Here is a 27009-nt window from a genome sequence, read left to right on the forward strand (position 1 = left end):
GAATGACCTCGGGCAATTTCTCTTTGTCTCAGTTTTTGTCTCCATCAAATGGACATAATAAAGTAACTACTGGAGAAGTAGGATTTTGTGACAAATGGTGATATACATAGTAAGCACTCAATAAATATTAACTATTGATATATTTGAGTGCGGGGCACCTGGGTGGCTCAGTCAGTAGAACATGGCGACTCTTGATCCTGGGGTTATAAGTTTGAGCCCTACATTGGGTAGAGAGATTACTTAAAAATAAAATCTTAGAGGGGCGCCTGGGTGGCGCAGTCGGTTAAGCGTCCGACTTCAGCCAGGTCACGATCTCGCGGTCCGTGAGTTCGAGCCCCGCGTCGGGCTCTGGGCTGATGGCTCGGAGCCTGGAGCCTGTTTCCGATTCTGTGTCTCCCTCTCTCTCTGCCCCTCCCCCGTTCATGCTCTGTCTCTCTCTGTCCCAAAAATAAATAAACGTTGAAAAAAAAAATTAAAAAAAAATAAATAAAATCTTAGAAAAAAAAATACATGGGTGAGGTCATAAATGGATTTCTAAATCTTCGAGCCAGTCTATATAGATGGTGTTTGTGGCTAATATTGTAGGTTAGCCTACATTCCCACCCTCCTTCTCTTTTGCCTTTCTCTACTGTCAAGACTGAAGAGATGTGAGATTCCTTAGACTCCCTTGCAATTAGAAGTGGCATGTGACATGGGGCGCCTGGGTGGCTCAGCCCATCTCCGACTCTTGATTTTGGCTCAGGTCAAGATTTCATGGTTTGTGGGTTCGAGCCCCACATGGGCCTCTGTGCTGATAGCTCAGAACTTGCTTGGAATTTTCTCTCTCCCTCTTTCTCTGCCCCTCTCCCACTCATTCTGTCTCTCTCTCTCTCTCCCCACCCCCCACCTCAAAATAAACATTAAAAAAAGAAAAGGAAAAGAAGTGGAATGTGACACAGATTTGGCCAATGAGTGTAAACAAATCTGATGAAGGGATAATGGCAGGTGCACTTTCTTTGTCAGCTTGCATGTGGATGTCCTGGCTGGAAACCCAGCAGCCAACTCTTGACGGTAGGCTTAAGAGGCCAGGTGCCACTTCCCTGGCCTGGAGTTGCCAGGTCATCACCAGCAACTTGTCACCCCAGGTCGGCTTGATAAGGTAAAGAAGATAAGCCTCTCTGTTTACGGAGACCGCTGGAGCTGGGTTTATTGACCTGCCATTTGCAGCCCAAACACTAATTAATGCCATGAGTTTGAAGGAGATGCCCTTGGTCATGACCACGTAGCAGAGAAAGAAGTGTGGTTGGGAACACTGTCTGGGGCGCGCCTGGGTTTAGGGTTCAAGAGGAAGAGGAGCAGGAGCGGGGAGGCCCGGGGATGCAGGAGTGTCCGCGAGCACAGAAAAGCGCGGCGGAACGGGCTGGGGACCAAGAGGTGCGTCCCCCGCTCCGCTCCGCAGGGCTCCGCCTCCCCGCGCTGCTGTCCCCACCGCGGTCCCGCCCGGGCACGCCCCCCCCCCCCCCCCCGCCCCGGCCCCGCAGATAGGCCGAGGCCCCGCCGCCCGCCGGCCACTGTCGCCCTGCCCCGCCATGCCCGCCGACCTCAGCGGCACCTGGAACCTGCTCAGCAGCGACAACTTCGACGGCTACATGCTGGCCTTAGGTAGGACGGGAGGGGCGGCCGTCCCGGCTTGAGGCTGAGGCGGCCCCGCCTGGCCTCGCCGTCCCCCGTCCCCCTGACCCCCGCCCTGCCGCCCCCACCCCGTCCTCGGGCCTCCGTACCCCCACCCCGCCCGCGTCTCTCCGTCTCCCGATCCTCTGGTCCCCGTAGCCCCCCGTCCCCCTGCCCCCCTGTACCCCCGCTCCGCCCCCGTCTCTCCGTCTCTGGGTCCTCTGGTCCCCGTAGCCCCCGTCCTCCATCCCCCGTCCCCCTGTCCCCCATCTTTTCGTCCTCTGTCCCCTGGTACCACGCCCCCCACCCCCTTTCCCGCCGCCCCCCTTGTATTCGCGTCTCCCCATCCCGTGTCACTACCTCGGACCATCCTTTGTCCCCACCCCCATCCCCTGGTCCTGACATCTCCCTGTCTCCCCACCCCGTCCCCCCCCCACCCTTTCCATCATCGGTCCCCACGTCCCACTTCTGTCCCCCCTCGTCCCCTGGTCCTTCCTTCTCCCCGTCGCCCGTCCCTCCCCCCTATCCATCCGTCAGTCGCTACCGGCCCTGCGGTCAAGGCTCCTGCCCCACCGGGGGACACCTGGGTCGCCGGGCACCTCGCAAGGGGACTTGGGGCACGATGGGGTCCTGCCGGTGAGGGGGCGCCCCGACCCCTCTGCCGCGGGGCTCTGGGCAGCCGTCTCTGCGCTTCCTGGAGCCCGGTGGCTCTGCCAGGGAGGTCGCCACCCTCCGGGTGGGGGCAGCTCCGGGCGCGCTCAGGTGCAGGAGGTGCCCCCGCCCGGTGACTCTGGCGCCCTCTCGAGTTGGGGAATCGCCTTGGGAATCTTTAGCTTCCTGACTCCCTTCTCCCCGCCAGGGCTTGAGTGAGGACCAGAAACCCACACCCCTTAGAAGCCACTCCTCTCGGCCCCTAGGACACAGTGCCAGCCCCGAGGACTATCGTGGGTGCCCGGAGGGGTCGCTTCTTTGCCCCCTGCCCGGCTTCCCAGCGCTTAAAGGACAGCCTGGTCTGCACAGAGGAAGGGGGACTCTGTGGCCACCAGGGGGGTGGCGGGGGTCTGACCCATGTCCTTGCTTCCCAGAGCGTTTGAAGAATGTTCCCCACCCTTGGTGGTTAGAAGGCCTCCCTTCCTTACCCAGTCCCAGTTTGTCCTGCCCTGAGTCTCATTCTTCAGATTTGGTGGGTGGAGCCCCGCGTGCCCAGCGCTTTCTCCTGAATGACACCAATCAGTGGCACTTTTGACAGACGGTCTCCAGCTGCTGGAAGTATGGGGACCTGGTGTTTCCTCTGGCTTCTTCTCATTATTTGACACTGGGTCTTCGTTTTTTCCATCTGTAAATTGAAAGAGAGGAGTCCAGTTTTGGTTTTTTTCCTTTAAAAAATGGTGGTAAAATATACAAAACATAAAATTGGGCATTTTAACCATTTAGAAATGTACGGTTCTGTGGCTCCAGTGTGTTTTTAAGATTTCTGTGCCTTCGGTGGGTTTCTCTCCTCCCTTCCCACCTTGAGTAGGGACGTCTGGAGCTTCTCAAGCTAAGTCTGATTCAGAAGGACACAAAATGCTGTCCTGAAGGGAAGAAGTCTTTTGTCCTCATCCCATTTTAGGTCCATTGCCTGGGGCCCCTGAATTAGGCTAACAGAAGACAGATTAACAAGCAGAAGTTAGTTAACACCTGCCTGGTGAAGACACGATGCCGATGCCGGCACTCAGTGCGGAGTGGCTGGAACTTGAGCCCATCTATAGAGCATCTTAGCCGGGCGAGAACTAACAAAATAAGGGCTGGTTGGGAAGGTTTTTTATTATGATTCTTCTGGTGCCCTCTCCAGGTTGGCTAGAGTCTAGAGTCGCCTCCCTGACTTGCGTCTGTCGGGAACGGTGAGGGACGGGGGACAACTTTACGAAAGTAGGTCCTGCTTTGGGGCCAGTGGGGGCGGGGGAGGGCAGAGAGCTTTTCTTCCGTCAGCTTCTTCCCAGCCGTCTGCAGTTCAATATAATAATCAATGTGCCGAAGTGGTGTATTTGGGGGTGGTACGTTCTGCTTACTTCAACCTGAATCTCATTGCCTTTCTGTTTCCAACTTCCAAGAAGGAATTAACGCTTATTCTTCCCAAAGGCGGTAGGTCCTGATGGTTTCCTTGTCTCTCCACCTGCCAAATTAGGGGAGGCATGTGACCATAAGCACTTTCTTCCCTGATCTATCTGGCTGGTATCTGGTTTACTCGTGTGGAGGATAAAGTGTTAAATATCAGGTGATGGCTTTGAACTTTGCCTTGCTGTATACTTTGTTTCTGGCAATTTCCATGGCTTTTGGAGCAAACCTCTGAGACCAAACGGAACGGAGTCGGCCATCCATGCAAGTGTGGGAAGACATCTTGAGCTAATCCATCTGGTATCACAAAGCAGGCTCCTTTTTTTTAATGTTTTTATTTATCTTTGAGACAGAGAGAGACAGAGCATGAGCAGGGGAGGGGCAGAGAGAGAGGGAGACACAGAATCCGAAGCAGGCTCCAGGCTCTGAGCTGGCAGCACAGAGCCCGACGCGGGGCTCGAACTCATGGACCGTGAGATCATGACCTGAGCCGAAGTCGGACGCTTAACCGACTGAGCCACCCAGGCGCCCCTTTTTTTTCTTTTTTAAAGTTTATTTATTTATTTTGAGAGAGAGACCAAGTGGGGAAGGGGCGGAGAGCAAGAGGAGAGTGAGAGAGAAGGAGAGAGAGAGAATCCCAAGCAGACTCCACACCACCAGGACAGAGCCTGATGTGGAGCTCAAACCCACGAACCGTGAGATCATGCCCTGGGCTGAAGTCAGACGCTTAACTGACTGAGCCAGGCGCCCCACAAAGCAGCCTTTTCAGTGTTGCAATTAGTGTTTTTCAAATGTGTGTTAGTCCATCGTTCACCTGTCCCCACACTGTCTTGCTTGTCTAACTTGTTTTTCCCATGATGTCAATACAGGCTTCACAATTATCTGCCACTGTATTAGATCCTAGGGGCTAACAGAGGCTGTTTATTTATTTCCGTGACTTACATTTATTTATCATCCAACTCACAAGCCATGGAGATTGAGTCAGCATCCTGCCTCACAACCCCTTTTCTTCCTTCGGGTTCAGGTTCCAGAAAGATGCTGGATCCAGACAACACACTTAACTCTTACTTGCAATCTCTTTTCCACAAGAAATGTGAGTGTGCTAAGGATTTCTGGAATTGAGAGGCTACTTGATGTAACAGAGCAGCTAAGCGGAAACGCAGATAACCTTGCCGTCGATAGTTGGTAATAGAATCACAGTTCCATAACCCCTGGGGCGCCTGGGTGGCTCAGTCGGTTAAGCATTAAGCATCTGACTTCAGCTCAGGTCATGATCTCACAGCCCGGCTGTGAGTTCCAGCCTCGAGTCAGGCTCTGTGCTGACAGCTCGGAGGCTGGAGCCTGCTTCGGATTCCGTGTCTCCCTCTCTCTCTGCCCCTCCCCTGCTCATGCTCTCTCTCTCTCTCAAAAATAAATAAACATTTTTTAAAAAGTTACATAACCCCTGAGTTCCTTTACTTTCTTCATTTGTTAAGCGAGGTAGCTGGACCAGATCTGATATTCTAGGTATCTAAATTACAAACCGAGATATCTCTTAGCATTTCATACAGTAGCTGAAATCAGACTTAAAACTTATTGCCAGTTCCTAACGAGCTGAGAAGAAAATGATTTGGCCACATTGCTACTCGTATGTCAACACTCTCTTCTGCCTTCTGTGTGTAAAGAACATGGACTCCAGCCAGGGTCAACCCGTTTCCCCCCTGGGCAGATTAGGGGCTCAGGACCAGATGGGTGTAGGTTTTGTTTCTCTAGAACTAGCAGGATTTTCTTAGCCTGCAGATTCTGTGTCTCACCCTGGATCCCAGACCTACGGAATCAGAATCTGCATTTAACCGGATTCTCAGGTGATTCAGATGCAAATTAAAATTTAAGAAGTAGGGCTCTTTGATGCATCAAGTCATCATTAGGACAACTGCAGAAGGTAGGTAGGTGGGTAGGACAACTGTGCAGGTCCCCTTATATGAGGATTTTTTTTATATATATATAAATACAGTACAGAATTGTTCATCTAATTTCTTTTCCTTATGATTTTCTTGCTAACATCATCTTTTCTCTAGCTTACTTTATTGTAGGAATACAGCATATAATACATATAACATACAAAATGTGTATTAATTGTTTATGTTATCGGGAAGGCTTCCGGTCAACAGGAGACTATCGGTAGTGAAGGCTTGGGGGAGTCAAAAGTTAGATGAGGCTTTTTCAACTGAGTGCTCAGGTCCCGGGATAGGAACACCCCAGCCCCTGGGCTGTTCAACTGTGCCGTAAAACCGATTGTCCCTATTTATGTATATTCTAATGCCAACCTATGCGGAAGTGTTCAGACCTTCCCTGAGGACTTTTGCCTCTGCTAATGGCAAGCTAATTTACTTATACTAACTCTCTCAAAGAAGACAGCTAAATTAAGCTAGACCAAATGTATATGTATATTTTAAAACTTCTTAGGGAACATCAGAGAGCTACCAGAATAATGACAAATTATCATGCTGAGGTCTAGGAAAGAAGAATCCGGAGAGGCGAGCCCAGCACTTAGGACGGTTCGTACCTCATGCTCTTTGGGAGATTCAGCTGCAGTTTGGGGAGCTTCATGGGATCGGTGGAGGGGGCAAGAGTGGGAGTCCTGAGTTGGTCAAGGGTGGACACTCTGTAAACACCCTCCTCTGGGTAGAATTCCGTACCTGAGGAGTAAGGGAGACCTGGAGGTAAATAGCTTTTGAATAGACTGTTGTTTCACTTTCAATCATCTTGGTGGTCGAGAAAAATCTCAAGACCTGAACTTGAATTAAAGTGCTTTCAGGGGCGCCTGGGTGGCTCAGTTGGTTAAGCCGCTGACTTCGGCTCAGGTCATGATCTTGCGGTCCGTGAGTTCAAGCCCCGCGTCGGGCTCTGTGCTGACAGCTCAGAGCCTGGAGCCTGTTTCAGATTCTGTGTCTCCCTCTCTCTGACCCTCCCCCGTTCATGCTCTGTCTCTCTCTGTCTCAAAAATAAATAAACGTTAAAAAAAAAAAAAAAAACAACAACATAAAGTGCTTTCAGATAGGGGCACCTGGGTGGCTCAGTTGGTTGTGAGTCCAACCCTTGATTTCGGCTCAGGTCAGGATCCCAGGGTCAGGGGATCGAGCCCCACGTTGGGCTCCACGCTGAGAGTGGAGCCTGCTTAAGATTCTCAATCTCTCTCTCTCTCTCTCTCTCTCTCTCTCTCTCCCTCCCCCCCTCCCTCCCCCCCTCCCCCACTTGTGCTCTCTCTCTTAGAAAAAAAGTACTTCCAGGTAGCTAGTGGCCTTAAAAGCAATTTAAAAACAAAAAACCCTTTTTGAACTACTTTTTTTTTTTTTTCAACGTTTATTTATTTTTGGGACAGAGAGAGACAGAGCATGAACGGGGGAGGGGCAGAGAGAGAGGGAGACACAGAATCGGAAACAGGCTCCAGGCTCCGAGCCATCAGCCCAGAGCCCGACGCGGGGCTCGAACTCACGGACCGCGAGATCGTGACCTGGCTGAAGTCGGACGCTTAACCGACTGAGCCACCCAGGCGCCCCCAAAAAACCCTTTTTGGAGGAAGAGAACATCATGCAAGTTCTTGAATTGTTTGTACAGAAACAATGCCCAGTAAATAATCACAGTTAGACAACTACCTAAGGAGATAAAAACCCATGACAGGAAAACTCTGGGAGGTGTTGGATAATGTCTGTGTGCGGTGATCGAGGTGATGGGACCATGAATGTTTGCTTGAGTCCAAACATGTTAAATTGCACATATTAGATATGTACTGTTCTTTGTACATATGTTTATATGTATGTAAAGAACATATGTATGTGTTCTTTGTACCTCAACAAAGCTGCCAAGAGATAAAAAGACCCCAATAGCAAGGATCAATAGAAACAACAAACAATAGAAATGGTGTCTCCAGATGCCAGGATTATCAGAAATAGACTATGAAGCAGTTACGCTGAGCTTAATTTTGGCAAGGACCCAGAATCCATATGAAGGTAACAGAACAGAGTTGAAAAAAGAAACAAATAGAAATTCTAGAGTTGAAAAATAGCAAGTGAACTTAGAAACTTGGTTTGCAAACCCTGTTCTTCAAGTTCCTTTCTATGTCCCATGTTTTCAGAGATCAGGATGTTCCTATCCTCCCTTATAGAGAGGGCACCTCTCATGTGAGGGTCTTAGGACCGGCCTCAGGGAAAAATCAGAAAGTTCTTCTAGCACAAACCATTCCTCAAATTCGTTCAACTTGAACTATTCAGTATGCCAAGCTACCATATTTTGGGGTAACGTGACCTGAACCCCATCAAGAACAGAGTTTCTGCTCGGGATAATGAAAAAGTTCTGGAATTGGATAATGGTGGTGGTTGTAAAACATTATGAATATATTTAACACCATGAAATTGTATGCCTAAAAATAGGTAAAATGATACGTTTTATGTTATGTATATTTTATCACAACAGAAAAGCTGTACTGCAAGGAGACTTCAGTAGAAAACTCACAATAAGTCCTACATTACATTTTAAAAAAATTACAGGGGTGCCTGAGTGGCTTAGTGGGTTAAGCGTCCAACTTCAGCTCAGGTCACGATCTCACCGTTCGTGAGTTCAAGCTCTGCATCAGGCTCTGTGCTGACAGCTCGGAGCCTGGAGCCTGCTTCGGATTCTGTGTCTCCCTCTCCCTCTCTGCCCCTCCCCAGCTTGCACTCTGTCTCTCTCTGTCTCTCAAAAAGAAATAAACATTAAAAATTATTTTTAAAAACTAAGGTTCATTTTAAATTCAGTTGTTTGAATTGATTAATAAGTACATTTTGTGAATTAGCATTCTCTCCTAACATAGCCATGTCTTATGACTTTACAGAATGAATTAAAACATGTTTGTTAAAGACAGAGGTTTATAGTCAGGCAACTAAAGATAGCTCCTATAATAAAAACCAGAGGACCCTTATTACCTTTTTTTTTTTTTTGATGGGAGAAATATCCACCCAGGAAATCTGTCCCTTTTGACAAAAAACAGCTTGAGATCTCTGTCCTGGCTGAATAATGAACTTAACAAAGTGCTTAGTAAACTACACAATGTCTTAACATTTAGATTCTTTTAAAAAATAAGCACATAGCACACGGAAGGGATTTATGACACAGAACTGGAATAATCAAGGTGTTTTTGGGTTCGAGAAGATTGTTTTTAATTTTCCTTTCATTGGAGCAGATTCTCTTCTTAAAGGGAAACTTTGATTATTCTGTTTTCACCTTCCTTGTTATAAATTCCTAAGTACAGCGACTGCGCATTTAGAACTTTGATCTCTCTACCCCTACTCCCACCCCCAGTAAAGTGTATTTAAATATGTCATTTCCCTGGGTGCCTGGGTGGCTCAGTCGGTTGAGCATCCGTCGCTTGATTTCAGCTCAGGTCATGATCTCATGGTTGGTGGGATCGAGCTCTGCGTAGGTCCCTGCCCTGATAGGGCAGAGCCTGCTTGGGATTCTCTCTCTCCCTTTCTCTCTCTTTCTCTCTCTCTGCCCCTCCCCCTCGCACGCGCGCGCGCGTGCGCGCGCGCGCGCGCGCACACACACACACACTCTCTCTCTCTCTCTCTCTCTCAATAAACATTAAAAAAAATAATTAATAGGGGCGCCTGGGTGGCGCAGTCGGTTAAGCGTCCGACTTCAGCCAGGTCACGATCTCACGGTCCGTGAGTTCGAGCCCCGCGTCGGGCTCTGGGCTGATGGCTCAGAGCCTGGAGCCTGTTTCCAATTCTGTGTCTCCCTCTCTCTCTGCCCCTCCCCGGTTCATGCTCTGTCTCTCTCTGTCCCAAAAATAAATAAACGTGGAAAAAAAAATTAAAAAAAAAATAATTAATAAAAATAAGTATGTCTTTGGCCTAGAGAGAGGGCAGGGTGGTGCCACAGCTTTAAGAAAGTGTGTCCCTCAGGGCACCTGGGTGGCTCAGTCAGTTGCATGTCTGACTCGATTTCAGTTCAGATCATAATCCTGGGGTCATGGGATCTAGCCCTGTGTCAGGCTCCCTCCTGAGTGTGGAGCCTGGTTGGGATTCTCTGTCTCCCTCTGCCTCTCTCCCCTGCTTGAACTCTTTCTCTCTCTCTTAAAAAAAAAAAAGAAAAAAAAAAGTGTGTCTCTTCTTAAAGCTACTGTTCAACAAGCTCCAGGAATCTTCTCCAGTATTTAAAAAAAAATTTTTTTTTAACATTCATTCATTTTTGAGAGACAGAGAAACAGAATGCAAGCAGGGGTGGGGTAGAGAGAGAGGGAGACACAGAATCCGAAGCAGGTTCCAGGCTCTGAGCTGTCCGCACAGAGCCTGACGAGGGGCTTGAACTCATGATCCTGAGATCAAGAGACACATGCTCTACCAACTGACCCAGCAAGCATCCCTTGAAGATTTTAACTTACTATTAAAGATTTTATATTATTTAACTTACTCTTTTTTAATTTTTTAAAAATGTTTACTTTTTTTTTTTTTAACATTTATTCATTTTTGAGAGTGAGAGAGACAGAGCATGAACGGGGGAGGGGCAGAGAGAGAGGGAGACACAGAATCGGAAGCAGGCCCCAGGCTCTGAGCTGTCAGCCCAGAGCCCGACGCGGGGCTCGAACTCACAGACTGTGAGATCATGACCTGAGCCGAAGTCGGACGCCCAACCGACTGAGCTACCCAGGCGCCCCAGAAAAATGGTTACTTATTTTTGAGAGAGACAGAGAGTGTGTGAGAGGTGGAGCGGCAGAGAGAGAGACAGAGGATCCCAAGCAGGTCCATGCTGACAGCAGTGAGTCTGATGTGGGGCTCGAACTCTCGATCTGCAAGATCATGACCTGAGCGGAAGTCAGACACTTAACTGACTGAGCCACCCAAGCGCCCCTAAAGATTTTATTTTTAAGTAATCTCTACACCCAACTTGGGGCTTACAGGTTTTAAAACCATAACTGATCTAAAGTAATAACCTAAAGTTTGTTTTTTATTTGGTTGGTTATGTTGGTTTTGTTTGACTTACACAGTGGTGTTTAAGGAAAGTCAGCAATAACTTTTAAATTTGGCTTGGTCTTTTTAATAATGGGATAAATATTTAAGGGTTTAGCCTCAATACTTAAATGTAAAAAAAAGAAAAAAAAAGTTTCTTGGGCACCTGGCTGGCTCACTTGGTAGAACAAACAACTCTTCATCTCAGGGTTGTGAGTTCGAGCCCCATGTTGATTGGACAGATTACTTAAAAATTAAAACAAACAAAAAAAAGGTTTTCTCAAAATAAGGACATTTATCTTATATTTGGAGTTTAGAAATACTGCAGGGGCCCTGCTCATTGCTTGGCCAATTTTCCTGGACTGGAAATGATGTCAGTAGCAGTTCATGTCAGATAAAAATGAATCTGTTAGGCAAACAGATTAAAACAGGGGTTCGTGTCTTGCTGGCTTAGTCAGTGGAGCGTGAGACTCTTGATCTCGGAGTGGTGAGTTCAAGCTCCACGTTGGGTGTAGGGATTACTTAAAACTAAAATCCTTAGGGGCGCCTGGGTGGCTCAGTCGGTTGAGCATCCGACTTCGGCTCAGGTCATCATCTCACGGCTTGGGAGTTCGAGCCCCGCGTCAGGCTCTGTGCTGACAGCCTGGAGCCTGCTTCGGATTCTGTGTCTCCCTCTCTCTCTCTGCCCCAACCCACTTGCATTCTATCTCTGTCTCTGTCAAAAATAAATGAACATTAAAACAAAACAAAACAAAAAAACCTAAAATCCCTAATGGAGCGCTTGGCTCATCACTTCGGTGTCCGACTCTTGATTTCAGCTCAGGTTACCATCTCACGCTCGTGACATCTAGCCCCAAGTCGGGCTCTGCATTGGGCATGAAGCCTGCTTGAGATTCTCTTTCTCCTTCTCCCTCTGCCTCTCCCTCTCTCTCTCTCTGTTTCTGGGGTACCTGGGTGGCTCAGTGGTTAAGGGTCCGACTTTGGCTCAGGTCATGGCCTCGTGGTTCATGGGTTCAAGTGCTGCATCGGGGTCTGTGCTGACAGCATGGAGCCTGCTTGAGATATATTCTCTCTCTCTCTCTCTCTCTCTCTCTCTCTCTCTCTCTCTCCTCCCTCTGCTCTCAAAATAAATAAACTTTAAAATAAGTAAACATTAAAAAAATCTTTAAAACAAATAGGGGTCAACTCGGGGGGCACCTGACTGGTGCGGTCGATAGAGCCTGCAACTCTTGATCTCTGGGTTTTAAGTTTGAGCCCCATGTTGGATGTAGAGGTTACTGTAAAATTTTAAAAGATAGAACCAAATGGGGCGCCTAGGTGGCTCGGTCGGTTAAGCGGCCGACTTCGGCTCAGGTCATGATCTCACAGTCCGTGAGTTCGAGCCCCGTGTCGGGCTCTGTGCTGACAGCTCAGAGCCTGGAGCCTGTTTCAGATTCTGTGTCTCCCTCTCTCTGACCCTCCCCCGTTCATGCTCTGTCTCTCTCTGTCTCAAAAATAAATAAACATTAAAAAAAAAAAAACTTAAAAAAAAAAAAGATAGAACCAAACTACCTCCAATGAGGCACGTAACTCTCTTAAATGAAGATTCCTGGACATTTGTTTTACATAATAGGACAATCCTGACATGGGAGAACCATGTCCTAGGTCTCATAGAAATGGTAGGTGATGAGCTGGCATCCAGTGGTGGCTCTCTGCCAGGGAGACCATGTCACCTGCTCCTAACAGTCCAGTGGCACCCATCTGACTTCATTTTCTCTGAGTTAGAGCCCAGTGGTTCTTATGGTACCCCCACATTTCGTCTCAAGATCCTCCCCCCTCCTTATTCTCCCTCATTATGCTCCAGCCACCCCAGACTCCTGGTGGTTCCTGAACCCATCTGCACATCCTTGCGGGTGTCCCTGGGCTCCCTGGGACCTCTCCTGGCTGAAGTGTCACCTGGCTGTCGTAGTTTAAAAAAAAAAAAATTTAACATTTATTCACTTTTGAGAGACAGAGCATGAGTGGGGGAGAGGCAGAGAGAGAGGGAGACACAGAATCCGAAGCGGGCTCCGGGCTCCGAGCTGTCAGCACAGAGCCTGACACGGGGCTGGAAGCCACGGGACCATTGACGAGATCCTGACCTGAGCTGAAGTCAGAAGCTTAACCAACTGAGCCACCCAGGCGCCCCCTGGCTACTCTACTTAAAATAGCAACAGTTGCCGGGCTGGCTCCGTCAGTAGAACCTGTGACTCTTGGTCACAGGGTCATGAATTCGAGCCCCGTGTCAGACACAGGTTATTTAATAAATAAATAAATGAAATAGCAACAGTTACTTCTAGCTACATAATGTGCTCAAAGCTGTTAACAGGAAAACGGAGTTCGAGTCCACCGTCTATCAAAACCTGTCTCTCCTCAGCATTCCGTGTTTCTGTGTGTGGCTCTGTTTTAAGGTTTATTAAAGATTTCCAAATGTACAATACTGTATGCATGAGTGCATGGCTTTTGACTTTTGTGTGTGTCATTCAGACACTGTTCAAATGCTGTCTTAAAGTGTAAATACAGGGGCGCCTGGGTGGCTCATTCAGTTGAGCATCCCACTTAGGGTCAGGTCATGATCTCATGGTTTGTGGGTTCAAGCCCCACCTCGGGCTTTGTGCTGACAGCTCAGAGCCTGGAGCCCGCTTCAGATTCTCTCTCTCTCTCTCTCTCTCTCTCTCTCTCTCTCTCAGAAATGAATAAATAAACTTAAAAAAAAAGTGTAAATACAGGGGCGCCTGGGTGGCCCAGTCACTTAAGCATCTGATTCTTGGTTTCAGCTCAGATCACAATCTCAGAGTTTGTGAGTTCGAGCCCCGTGTCAGACTCCGTGCTGACTGCACAGAGCCTGCTTAGGATTCTCTCTCTCCCTCTCTCTGCCCCTCCCCTGCTCATGCTTTCAAAATAAATAAATAAACTGCAATTTCAAAAAGTGTAAATACATAAAGCAGACAAAGGCAGAGTTGCTGTGTTTGAGTTTGGGCTGGGACCTGAGCCCTGTCCCCTTGGCTTCTGTGTCCTCTTGCCAGCCCCTGGGGGAGCTCCTGGAACGGCTTCTTCCGGGCCCAGCTGCAAATCCGTAACCCAAGGCACAGCCCACCAATGACTCTTCCCTGAAGGCTGGTCAAGCTTTTTTTTTTTTTTTTTTTTCATGTATTTTTGAGAGAGAGAGAGAGAGAGGCAGAAAGACAGAGAATCCTAAACAGGCCCCACACCGCCAGTGCAGAGGCTGACATGGGGCTTGAACTCATGAACAGAGGAGAGGCAGAGAGAGAGAGAGAGGGAGAGAGAATCCCAAGCAGACTCCACACTGTCAGCACAGAGCCCGATGCGGGGCTCTAACCCAGGAACCAGGAGATCATGACCCGAGCCGGAACCAAGAATCCCACGCTCAACCAATGGAGCCACCCAGGTGCCCCTTGGTCAAGCTTTTTAATCAAGCCTCTAGATGGAGCTTTGCCAGGATAACTCCCTACAGATCCAATTTTGACAACAAGCGGCATTGAAATCGTAAAAGAAACATTAGCTATGAAATACAGTGGTTTGGAGGGCAGCTGCCAAACCCTTCGCTTTTGCATCTCGAGTGAATGTTGAGATTTTTTTTTTCTTTTTTAAAAATTATTTTTAAGGTATTGACTTTGCCACTCGTAAGATAGCCAAGTTGCTGAAGCCACAGAAAGTGATTGAGCAAAATGGGAATTCTTTCACCATCCACACATACAGCAGCCTGAGGAACTACCTTGTTACGTTTACAGTTGGAGAAGAATTCGAGGAAGAGAATAAAGGCCTGGATAACAGAAAATGCAAGGTAAAAGAATTCAAGTGATAACCTAGGCCCTTGATTTGGCGAGATTAACTCCGCGTCCTGCTTGGGATCACTTTGAGGACACTGCCAGCACAAGCCAGCATTTTCTCCCCTCTCTCACGCAGAGCCTGGTCACCTGGGACAGTGACAGACTCACCTGCGTCCAGAAGGGGGAAAAGAAGAACAGAGGCTGGACCCATTGGATCGAAGGGGACAAACTCCACCTGGTGATTGCCACCTTTCATTCTTATGATACAATATTAAAACACGACAGCAACCCCACCATTCTAATCCACCATTTGGGTTTGTTTTTTTTTTTTGAATGTTTGTTTATTTTGGTGGGGGAGGGGCACAGAGAGGGAGAGGGAGAGAATCCCGAGCAAGTTCTATGCTCATCGCAGAGCCCAATGCGGGGCTTGATCCCACAACCCTGGGATCATGACCTGAGCATATATACATACATATACATATATACGTATACAATAAGGGAGCTACAGGCTGCTTAATATTCCATCAGGTCGGTGAATATCATTTTTGAAAAACATTTCCTTAATTTCAGTGTCCAGGGTATTGTTTCAGGATGTTTTCTGCTACTGCTTTTTTTTTTTTTAAGTTTATTTTTATTTAGAGAGAGAGAGAGAGAACAAGTGGGAGAGGGGCAGAGAGAGAGAGGGAGACAGAATCCCAAGCAGGTTCCCCGCCGTCAGCTCAGAGCCTGATGCGAGGCTCAAACTCACAAACTGTGAGATCACGACCTGAGCCAAAGTCAAGAGTCAGATGCTTAATGGACTGGGCCGCCCAGGCGCCCCTGCTATTGCTTAAATTCATGTAAATAGAGCTTTTTTGCATCCATGTGTTTATTTCCTTCGGAAGAATTCACAGAGAGGATCCTGGTCAGAGGCACACACATCGTTGCCTCTTGCTACCTCATTGCCTTACTTCCAGAAGAGTGTGTCAATCGCCAATGCCCCCAGCACTCCATGAACGGGCAAGTTCTAGCTCAAGCTATTCAATAATTTCTAAATATAATTTAGAAGGCATAAAATTGTACATCAAGGATTGATCATGGCTTTGTAAATGAGAATTGCTTCCTGCTATATATATTATAATCGCTGATATTTCTTGAGTCGACTTTGTGCTCAACTACGGTGCTAAATCCTTGCGTGTCTTATCTCACTTGGTCTTTAAGACAGTCCTGTGAAAGGGACTCTATTTTTCCCATTTACAAATGAAGAGATTCAGATTTAGAAACTCTCCATGGCTGGTGAGTAGCGAGTCAAATCCAGGGCTGACAAAAATGTATGCTTTCAACTCTATGCCTTTTTGCCTTAATGTATGTGAGATCTTGGCCAGAACCGTGGAAACAAAGTTAGAGCACTTACGTTAAAGTTAGGCGTGTCTTTGAAGGTCTCGATAGTCTTTGATCGCACAGACACTGAAGATATTTTGATTCTTGGGGCACCTGGCTGGCTAAGTAGGTAGGAGCAGGTGACTCTTGATCTCGGGGTTGTGAGTTCATGCACCACATTGGGTGTAGAGCTTACTTAAAAAAAAAAAAAAAAAAGATATTTTGATTCTAGATCGACAAATCTGACATTCTTCTGACGATAAAATCAAAATTAAGACACTTGCCATCACAAAAATGTAATATGGAACTACGAAGAAAGACAAATACGTTTGAGGATATAGGTTAGTTGACTGTAAGAGGTAATGTGCAAATTGCATGCATCCGTCCTTGACATAACTCTGCCCAAGCAGAGGAGAGAAGGGTCCTTGCTCTAAGGACACTCACAGGACAATTCTTACATGCTGTGATAGAACACAGAATCAATGTTTGGTCTTGGTGTCTGGTTCCTAAAACCCCTGGGATCTCCAGAGTAATGAGTGTCCTCTGTAGGCTAATGAGATGACTGGGGGCCGGGGTCTCCCAGATGGCCGAAGATTTATCAGTCATGCCTACATAAGGAAACCCCCACCAACACCCCTAAATGAGAAAGGTTGGAGAGCTTCCTAGTTGTTGAGAACATCGACGCACTGGGAGAGTGGGCCCCCTGAAGGGCCCGTGGAAGTTCCGCACACACACCCCCCATCCTGTGTCCTATGCACCTCTCTACTTGGCTGTTCTTGAGTTGTATCCTTTATAATAAAGCTCTCCATAGAGAGAGATAGAGAACAAGCGGGAGAGGGGCAGAGAGAGAGGGAGACAGAATCCCAAGCCATTTCTGTGAGCCGTTCTAGCAAATTCCTGACCCTGAGGAAAGGGGCGTGGGAATCCCCATTTAATAGCTGCTCAGTCAGAGGTTTGGGTGGCCGGGGACTGGGTGTTTGATGTCTAAAGTTGGGGCAGTTTTGGGAGGCCGAGCCCTTAACCTGTGGGGTCTGCACTAGCTCTGGGTCGTCGGTGTCAGAATTGAGTTGAATTGTTGGACACCCGGTTGGTGTCACCGAGCTGGAGGAGCAGGGTCGGAAGAGACACCCCAGCCCTGCTGTCAGAAGTGCTGTGAGTAATAATAATCAATAGCCCACATGCCAACTCATCTTTCTTCTCCCCTTCCCCTTTCCCTAGGAAATGTTCTGTGAAGGCCAAGTGTGCAAACAGACTTTCCAGAGAGCCTGAGCTGTCTCCGTCCCCAGAGCCCACGTGTGACAGCAGCCTTAATGGTGACTCCTCTTCCCAAATGAACAGATGTTACTCTGTCCGGGTTTGGCGACGGGAACTTGTGGTCAGGGAGACGCCTCACCACCTGTCCCCGAAGCCATTTACTCGGATTGTGGGAAAACTGCTCAGTTTCAATAAACCTGTCCAACGCCTCTGACTTTTTCCTTCTAGATGTAGCGTGTGCCATTATTTTAAGAAGTATTTGAAAACCTTCCAGGCGCACCACGGACACACCAATGAACAGGATGTAATTCCGTCTCCAAGGGCTCGTGGGGAAAATGGACAAGCGAGACGTCTGAACAGCGGTGATCAGCACAGGCAGCCCTGAGAGCCCGGGAGGGGATGGGCCAGTGGTGGCAAGGGGCAGGGGTGGCGGAGGGGCGGGGACCGGAAGCGCAGGTAAGCAGGAAGCATCGGGAAGCCTTCTAGGTGAAAGGCTGGGGTGAGGGGAGGGATGTTTGAAGACCCGAAACATTGCTTCCCCTGCAGCGTGGGGGTATGCGGGCTGAGTGCGAGAGATGCCACGGGAGCCTGGAAGGCAGGCAGCGGCCCTATCGTGACGACTCTCGAATGTCGGGTTACAGAGGGAAGATGTGTCCCCCAAAGTGACAGGGTGGCGGTTGCTGGCACTAAGCGGAAGATCTGCACGGCCGGGCTGGCTCACAGAAGGAACTCTGACTACAGTTGGAAGAAGAGGCTGTGGGCGGGGCTTGCAATTCAGGAGGCAGTGCTAGAAAGTGCTGCCGGCAATCCCGGTGTGAGATGGTGAAGGTCAGGAGCACCTGGGGCCCAAGTCTCAAATACAGTGAATGGACTGGGGGCTGGAGAGAAACAGCTAATTATTTACGACACCGAATCCATAGTCCAAGGTGGTGGATGACCTGTAGGGATGATGGAGGAGGAGGAAGATGGCCTGTTTGGTGTTCAGGAAGCTGTAGGAAGGAAGGGCAAGGCCAACTGGAAAGAAGGCAACACAGGGGCGCCGACACAGGATGGCTCAGTCGGTTAAGCCTCTGGCTCTTGGTTTCAGCTCAGGTCTCATGGTTCGTGGGATCGAGCCCCACCTCGGGCCCTGTGCTTGTTAGTGCGGGGCTTGCTGGGGATTCTCTCTCCTCTCTCTCTCTGCCCATTCCTCCCTCCCCTTTCTCAAAGTAAATTAATAAGCATTAAAAAAAGAAAGAAGGTAACACAATCAGAAGAATGAGGTCTGGATTTTGAAGTGCTGTGCCCAGTACAAGCCAGGCTGTCAGGAGATGATGCCAAGCATATAAACTATGCATATGGATGAGACTGTGCTGGACATTGTGTGTGTGTGTGTGTGTGTGTGCGCGTTTTAAGATTTTATTTATAAGTAATCCCTACACCCAACATGGGGCTTGAACTCACAACCCTGAGATCATGAGTTGCACGCTCCCCCGACTGAGCCAGCCAGGCGCCCCGGGGACACTGAGTTTAAAGTGAGAGAGGGGTGCCCGGGTGGCTCAGTCGGTTGGTCGTCTGCTTCTTGGTTTTAGCTCAGGTCGTGATCTCGTGGCTCGTGGGTTCAGGCCCTTCATCAGGCCCCGTGACAGCAGCGTGGTTCCTACTTGGGGTTTCTCTGCTCCTCTCTCTGTGCCCCTCCCCTGCTTGAGCTCTCAAGATAAATAAATTTTAAAAAAAGAGCTAAAGTGAGAGAGAAGCCTGAGATACAAGAGCTGCGAGAAGGGGGGACAGAGGGGCGGCACCCGGGAAGCGAGGGCAGGGAACGTTTCAGGGCGGACGCAGTGAAGGGCCCTGGCTGAGACGGCCTAGGCGGCCAGAAGGCAAGCAGCAGTGGTACCGGCGCTGGGCCAGCACACCAGGAGCGTGGGACCAGAGGAGGTGAGCGAGTATAGACAGCGTTTGGCCGACGAGTGGAAGGAACGTGGGGGTAGTTTCAGGGAGTCTTGCGAGGGAGTAACTAGTCCCTGGATCACCGAGTCTATGCAGGAGAAGGAAAGTCAGCAGAGGACTAATGTCCACTGAGCGCCTACGATGTGCTAGGCTCTAAGCTGGGCTTTAGGGCACCGAGGAGAACAGCTGAGTAAAGGTCTATGCCTGGAAGGAGCTGGCAGTGTGCAGGTAATGACAGACTTCAGTGAGACATTAAAGTCCCGGTATCAGATGTCACTCTTGCTCCAACTAACAGAAACCAGCTTGTTAGTTTGACCCTTAGACACGATGACATCAGGGGCCCCTGGCTGGCTCAGTCAGTTAAGCGTCTGTCTTCGGCTCGAGTCATGATCTCGCAGTCAGTGAGTTTGAGCCCCGCATCAGGCTGTGTGCTGCCAACTCAGAGCCTGGAGCCTGCTTCAGATTCTGTGTCTTCCTCTCTCTCTGCTCCCCCTCTGCTTGTGCTCTCTCTCAAAAATAAGTGAACATTAAAAAAGGAAAGAAAGAAAAGAAAGGAAGGAAGGAAGGAAGAGTGACTTCAGAGCCAGAAAAAGTTAGAAGATTGTCAGTCCAATGAGCTATTGTGACCCCACCAAACAGAAAGACTATGAAATTGTTTCAGGGTAGAATCAGGTAGTAAGTGGATTAGCTGACGTTGTAGATCGACATCAGATTTGAGAATTGCGTGATGAGTAATCTGAATGGGGGGCCGTGGGCTGTGAGGGCTCCCCTTTGTGGAAATCTCCTGCTCCCTAACGTAACGGCTCTGCCTGGAGGCCACGAGAGACAGTCGGCTCTTGTGGGAGGCAGAATTTTATCAACATTTGTGAATTTATCCAAATACGAACAAATGTGCAAATGCCCGGAATTTGGCAGGGAACAAAATGAAAAGTTTCTCCGCTCTTGGACCTTCCACTCCCATGGGAGGAGGAGATTATAAACATAAGTTAAAAATAGAGTGCATCACATAGTGGTAAGAGCTACAGAAAAATAATACCTCAGGATGTTGGTGGTGACCTTCAAGTAAGATGGTTAAGAAGGACTCAGAGGGGCGCCTGGCGGGCTCAGTCAGTCAAGCGTCCGACTCTTGATTTCAGCTTGGGTCATGATACCAGGGCTCTGTGCTGAGCATGGAGCCTGCTTGAGATTCATATTCTCTCTCTCTCTCTCTCTCTATCTCTCTCTCTCTCTCTCCCCCCATCCCTCTCCCGTTTGCACATGCTCTCTCCCTCTCTAAAAAAAAAAAAAAAAAAAAAAAAAGACTCACAAAAGTGAGTCTCAAGGTGAGGAACAAGCTGTGTGGTTAGCAGGGGGTGGGGGGTACAGAATCAGTGCAAATGCCCTGGGGTGAGGATGTGTGACGTGCTACAGATGCAGCCGGGAGGCTGAGGGTGCAAGGCTGGGAGTACGCAGAGACGAGGTCGCCTCTGGGAGAACTCTTGGGAGTCTCATCTGCTAAGATTTGCTGCTTTGCGGCCCCTGGAAGCACCAACTTCAGTTCAGGACACAGAAGCGGTGACTTTACATCTCTTTTAGCAAAGCTGTGCCCCCCTTTACCTCTGCCTGCAGGCTAACCAGCTCCATTCTGGCTGGCCCTCACCCCTCCTTCTGGCACAGGACTCGACCCAAAGCAGCAGCGAATAACCTGCGGCAGTTCTCTGCCTTTCTTGTGCAAACTCTAGTTCAGATGAAGCAAATAGTGAAGGAGGCGAAGTTCTTATTTATAGGATGGCAACTGATAGATGGGAAAAGAATAGCAGATTCAGAAGATCACCATTTTTCACCCTTCGAGGAAAGGATGGCCCCGAGTAATAATCATCATCAGTGGTTGAGAACGTGATTCTACGTAGCCTTAAGAGAGTCTTTGAAATGAACGGGTCAGGCTGACACCCCCACAGGAACCCACTGATTAATCTTATCACTCAAGGTGGGGCCGGGTACTGTGTGTGTATGACATGATGCATTAAGAGATGGCCATAGGAGTACCTGGGAATCCTTTCTCTTCTCCTTTCTTTCTTTCTTTTTTTTTTTTTAATTTTAATGTTTATTTTTGAGAGAGAGAGAGAGAGACAGAGAGAGACTGAGCCTGAGCTGGGGAGAGGCAGAGAGAGGGTGACACAGAATCTGAAGCAGGCTCCAGGCTCCGGGCCGTCGGCACAGAGCCCTACGTGGGGCTCGAACCTTGAACCGCGAACCATGAGATCATGGCCTGAGCGGAGGTCGGACGCTTAACCGACTGAGCCACCCAGGCGCCCCTCTGTGAATCCTTTTTCAAAAAAGGAACTAAATCAGCCTGTAAATCTAACTACTGGTTCATAAGGAATGTGGGGAATTCAATTCTAGAAGACAAATAAGTGATTATGTCACCCGATAACATAGCATGATAAAAATAGGGGTAAGGAGGCTTGTTCTAAATTAAGAGAGGTAACAAAGTAGGAGTCTCATCAATCAAATGCAATATGCTTATGCATTATCCTGATTAAAATAAAACAAACCTAAAAAGACTTTCGGGACTCCTGGCTGGCTCAATTAGAAGAGCATGCGACTCTGGATCTCTGGGTTGTGAGTTCGAGCCCCACGTTGGTTGAGGAGGTTACTTAAGAATATATAAATAAATAAAAACACAAAGATGTGATATGTTTCTTTAAAAAAAAAAAAAAAGATGGGGCGCCTGGGTGGCGCAGTCGGTTAAGCGTCCGACTTCAGCCAGGTCACGATCTCGCGGTCCGTGAGTTCGAGCCCCGCGTCGGGCTCTGGGCTGATGGCTCGGAGCCTGGAGCCTGTTTCCGATTCTGTGTCTCCCTCTCTCTCTGCCCCTCCCCCGTTCATGCTCTGTCTCTCTCTGTCCCAAAAATAAATAAACGTTGAAAAAAAAAATTAAAAAAAAAAAAAAAAAGACATATCTGGAGCGCCGAGTGGCTCAGTCGGTTAAGTGTCCGACTTCGGCTCAGGTCATGATCTCACAGCTTCTGAGTGCGAGCTCTGCGTCGGGCTTTGTGCTGAGAGCTCAGAGCCTGGAGCCCGCTTCAGATTCTGTGTCTCCTCCTCTCTTTGCCCCTCCCCTGCTCATGCTCTCTCTCTGTCTCAAAAATAAATAAAAAACATTAAAAAATTTTTTTTTTAATTTTTTAATAAAATAAAAATATATATGTATGTAAGTAATCTCCAGGCCCACTGTGGGGCTCGAACTCATGACCCTGAGATCTAGAGTCCCGCCTGCCACCTTCTAAGCCAGCCAGGCGCTCCTAGAAAATGTCTAACAACAATCCCTCACTTAAGCACCCCAGGAAATCAAGGTGGGCCCTTGTTTTAACTTTGAACCTTCTTTTCCCTCCGCCCCGATCTGTGTCTTCGGGCGTTTTTTAAGGAAAGTGTTTGAAATCACACGGAAAAATGCCACCTGCTGAGACTCACCCTTCACACTGTCCAAGGGAAAGAAGGCGCTAAGGAAAAGACGGCACCCAGCTTCCCCCAGGACTTATTTTGGCCCCAGACACAGAGCAGTGGGGTCACGTGGCACCAGGCCAGCGGGGGCGCCCACCCCCTCCGTCTACCCCCTACCCCCTCCTCTTCCCCAGCACCCACCCCCCTCCCCGCCACCGCCTCTCCCAGACTGCGCGGCTCCCCCAGAGACTCAGTTGGTGGCGTGGTGGCGGTGGCCTGCGGGGCGGGGTGACACCGTGGTGGCTGCCCCGCCCCCTCACGCTGCCTTCCGGAGCCTGGAAATCCCGGCTCCTCCAGGCAGGTCCTAGGCGGCTCCAGACTGAGGTAGGGTCGTGGTGTGGGGAGCGCCCCCTGGTGGCCGAGCCGCACCTCCTCTGCCCGTCCACTGAGGAGGCAGGGGGCTCTCTCTTTAAAAAAAAAAAAAAAAATGTTTATTTATTTTGAGGGGGGGGAGGGGCAGCGAGAGAGGAGAGACACAGAATCCCAAGCCGGCTCTGTGCTGTCAGGGCAGAGCCCGACAGGGGCTGGATCTCGCGAATTGTGAGATTATGACCTGAGCCAAAATCCAGAGTCAGGGGCTTAACCAGCTGAGCGACCCAGGCGGCCCCCCACCCCCGCCCTTTTTTTTTTTTTTTTTTTTTTTTTAGTTTTTAGATTTAGGGTATTTTGTTTACATAACAAAATGTTATCGTATTAACTGTTTTTTTAAGAGTACCGTGCATTTGGGGGCGCCTGGGTGGCTCATTCGGTTTAGGGTCAGACTTCGGCTCAGGCCATGATCTCAGGGTTCGTGGGTTGGAGCCCCGCATCCGGCTCTGTGCTGAGAGCCCGGAGCCCGCTTCAGAATCTGTGTCTCCCTCTCTCTCTGCCCCTCCCCCGCTAGTGCTCTGTCTCTCTCTGTCTTTCAAAAATGAATACACGTTTTAAAAATTTTCAAAAAAAGAGTAGAGTGCATTTGCATTAAATACACTCACAGTGCTGTGCAGCCATCACCACCATCCATCTGCAGAACTTTCCCTCTTCCCAAATTGAAACTCTGTCCCCGTTAAACACTAACTCCCCATTCCCTCCCTCCCTCCCAGCTCCTGGCAACCACCATTCTGCTTTCTGCCTCTTACATTACACTACTCACGTAAATGGAATCACATTTGTCGTTCGTGGCCGGCTTATTTTTACATAGCTTAAATCTTCAAGGCTCGTCCCTGCTGTAGCATTCGTCAAAATTCCTTTCCGTTAATTTTTTTTAACTTTATTTATTTTGAGAGCAAGAGAGAGCAGAGGGGAGGCAGAGACAGAGGCAGAGAGAGAATCCCAAGCAGGCTTCGAAGCGTCAATGCAGAGCCCTGCTCGGGCTCGAACTCACGAATTGTGAGATCCTGACCTGAGCTGGAACCAAGAGTCGGACGCTTAACGGTCAGAGCCACCCAGGTGCCCCTATTCCCTTTGAAAGTGTTGAGGCACCTGGGTGGCTCCATGGATTAAGCCTCCGATTTTGGCTCAGGTCAGGATCTCGCAGTTTGTGAGTTCTAGCTCTGCATCGGGCTCTGTGCTGACAGCTCAGAGCATGGAGCCTGCTTCAGATTCCGTGTCTCCCTCTCTCTCTGACCCTCCCCGGCTCGCACTCTGTCTCTCTCTCTTTCAAAAATAAACATTAAAAAAAATTTTTTTTAAGTGTACAATTCAGTGACAGTAAGTACATTCGCAATGTCGTGCAACTACCACTGTCCTGTCCTAGAACTTTCTCGTAACCTCAAATGGAAACCCCTTACCCATTTGCAGTCAGCCCTTCCCCCACAGCCCTGGCAAGCATTAATCTACTTTCTGTTTCTATGGAATGGGCTGTTCTGGATGTTTCATATAAATGGAATCATACAATATGACAATCATGATCTTTTGTATCTGATATCTTTTTTTTAAGTTTATTTATTATTTAAACAGAGAGTACGTGCAAGTGGGGGAGGGGCAGAGAAAGAGAGAGAGAATCCCAAGCAGCCTCCCCCTGTCAGTGCAGGGCCCGACGCGGGGCCCGAATCCACCAGGAACTTTGAGATCATGTCCTGAGCAGAAGTCTGGTTGACTGAGTCAACCAGGTGCCCCATCTGATATCTCTTTTTTAACGTTTATTTATTTATTTTGAGAGAGAGAGAGAGAGAGAGAGAAAGAGAGCTGGGGAGGAGCACAGAAAGAGGGAGACAGAGAATCCCAAGCAGGCTCCAAGCTGTCGGTGCAGAGCCCGACTCAGAACTCAATCCCACAAACCGTGAGCTCATGACCTGAGCTGAAATCAAGAGTCTTGATGCTCAACTGACTGAGCCACCCCGAGGCCCGTGTGTCTGATACCTTTAATTTGACACTGTGTTTTCAAGGCTCATCCATGTCAGTACTTCCCTCCTTTTTCTGGCGAAGATTCCACTGTTTGGAGGTCTTAGTAGCTCACGAAGCTATGACAAACCACCATAGATGGGGGGATTAAAGCACAGACCTGACGACAAACAACATTCTACTCCCAACATTCTACTCCTGGCCCCTCCCCCAACTCATGTTCTTATCGCATGCAAAATACATTCATTCCTTCTCAAAAGCCCCCAAATTCTTAACTCCTGGCATCAACTGCAAAGTCTGAAGTCCAAAGTCTCATCTAAACATCATCTTAATCAGACACAGGTGAGATTTGTGGTATGATTCATCCAGAGGCAAAATTCCTCTCCAGCTATGAACCTGTAAAATCAGATAAGTTTTGGGTTTCCAAAACCCACAGTGGTGGGCAGGCACAGGATAGACATTTCTATTCCCAAAGGGAGAAATCAGAAAAAAGAAAGGGGGATGGCACCTGGGGGGCTCAGTCTGTTCAAACTCTTGGTTTTGGCTCGGGCTGTGATCTCAGAGTTCTTAGGATCAAGTCCTGCATCAGGCTCTGTGCTGGTGGCTCAGAGCCTGCTTGGGATTCTCTCCCCCCCACCCCCATCCCTTCCTTGTTTGTGCTCTCTCTCTCTCTCAAAATAAATAAACTTTAAAAAGAAGAAGAAGAAGAGTGGCACCTGGGTGGCTCAGTCAGTTAAGCATCTGACTCTTGGTTTTGGCTCAGGTCATGATCTCACGGTTCGTGGGATGGAGCCCCACATTGGGCTTGTTGCTGACAGTGGGGACCCTGCTTGGGATTCTTTCTCTCTCTCTCTCTGCCCTCCCCCATGCTTGCCCTCTCTTTCTCACTCTCTCTCTCAAAATAAATAAACTTTAAAAAAAATACTTAAAAAAAGAAGAAAGTGGTGGGGCGCCTGGGTGGCTCAGTCGGACTTCGGCTCAGGTCATGATCTCACAGTTTGTGGGTTTGAGCCCCGCGTCGGGCTCTGTGCTGACAGCTCAGAGCCTGGGGCCTGCTTCGGACTCTGTGCCTCCCTCTCTCTCTGCCCCTCCCCTGCTTGTGCTCTGTCTCTCTCTCTCTGTCAAAAATAAATAAACATTAAAAAAAATGTTTTCAAAGAGTCATATGCTCTAAGGACTGAACAGCCAGGTGTTCCATTCTTCCTTTTTCTTCAAGAGCGCATGTTCACAGCTGAATAGCAGTATGACCTGGTCCTGTAGGATCTCAGAATTCCAACCGCCTTCCTTCCTGTGGCCCTGCTTCCTCTGTCCCTTTAGTTCCAATGGTCGGTGTCTCTGCTGGTATAGTCCTCTCTTTCTGACCTCTGTTGAGATGGCTGATTAGGTCCATGGTTCACACCCAAGCTAACCTTGTCAAACGGTCAGCCGGCCACATCCTTGATGTTTTCTTTTTATTAAACACCCTTCTGGGTTTTCTTGCCATATGGACAGGCCGAGAACTGTCCAAATCTTCAGGCTCCGCTTCCTTCTTATCTAGCCATCCTCCTTCACTGCCTTTCTCTCCCCTTGCATTTAATCACGCTCAGCGGTCAGGGGGAACCAAGCCTTCCTCAAAGCACCGGAACACCAAGACCATTTGGCCGAGTCCTGTGCCGCTTTATCACAACGATTGCCTTTTCCCCACCGTCCGAAAACACGTTCCCCATTTCCGTCTGAGAACTCATCGGAGCGGCCTTCGCCCCCCCCCCCCACCAACGTTTTGCTCGTGAGAAGGTGGGCGCTTTCTCCCTCCCTCCCGAGCCTTCATCGGAACCGCTTTGAGCAGTCTCTTCTCTGCAGTCTGGGCTGCTTCTCGCTGCGCCTCGAAACCCTCCCAGCTTCTTCCCGTGACTGTTTCTGCTTTTGCGGGTGTGCGTGGCAGCCGCGTCCCCCTTATCGGGACCCATCTCTGCCTTGGGCGGCTCGGACTGCTGGAGCCAAATGCCATAGGCTGGGAGGATTTAAACCACAGACATTTTATGCCTCCCGGTTTGGGGAGCCGGGAAGTCCAAGATCAAGGTGGCAGATTTCGGTTCCTCGCGAAAGCCTGCTTCCTGGCTTGCGGACAGCAGCCTTTTGGCTTTTCATCGCTTCTGAGATTC

At 49.0% G+C, this 27009-nt stretch overlaps 1 protein-coding gene across 1 annotated transcript; it reads left to right on the top strand.

Moving 5' to 3' along the window:
* Positions 1-1548: 1548 nt before the first annotated feature.
* On the top strand, positions 1549-17348 carry RBP7 (retinol binding protein 7). Its single transcript, XM_030324525.1, has 4 exons — positions 1549-1641; positions 14357-14535; positions 14658-14759; positions 17099-17348. Exons 1-4 carry the CDS (start codon positions 1569-1571, stop codon positions 17147-17149), a joined length of 405 nt encoding a protein of 134 aa, XP_030180385.1. The 5' UTR covers positions 1549-1568; the 3' UTR covers positions 17150-17348.
* Positions 17349-27009: the final 9661 nt, after the last annotated feature.

The sequence above is a fragment of the Lynx canadensis genome, chromosome C1 (genome assembly GCF_007474595.2).
Source record: "Lynx canadensis isolate LIC74 chromosome C1, mLynCan4.pri.v2, whole genome shotgun sequence".
Classification (NCBI taxonomy): Eukaryota; Metazoa; Chordata; class Mammalia; order Carnivora; family Felidae; genus Lynx; species Lynx canadensis.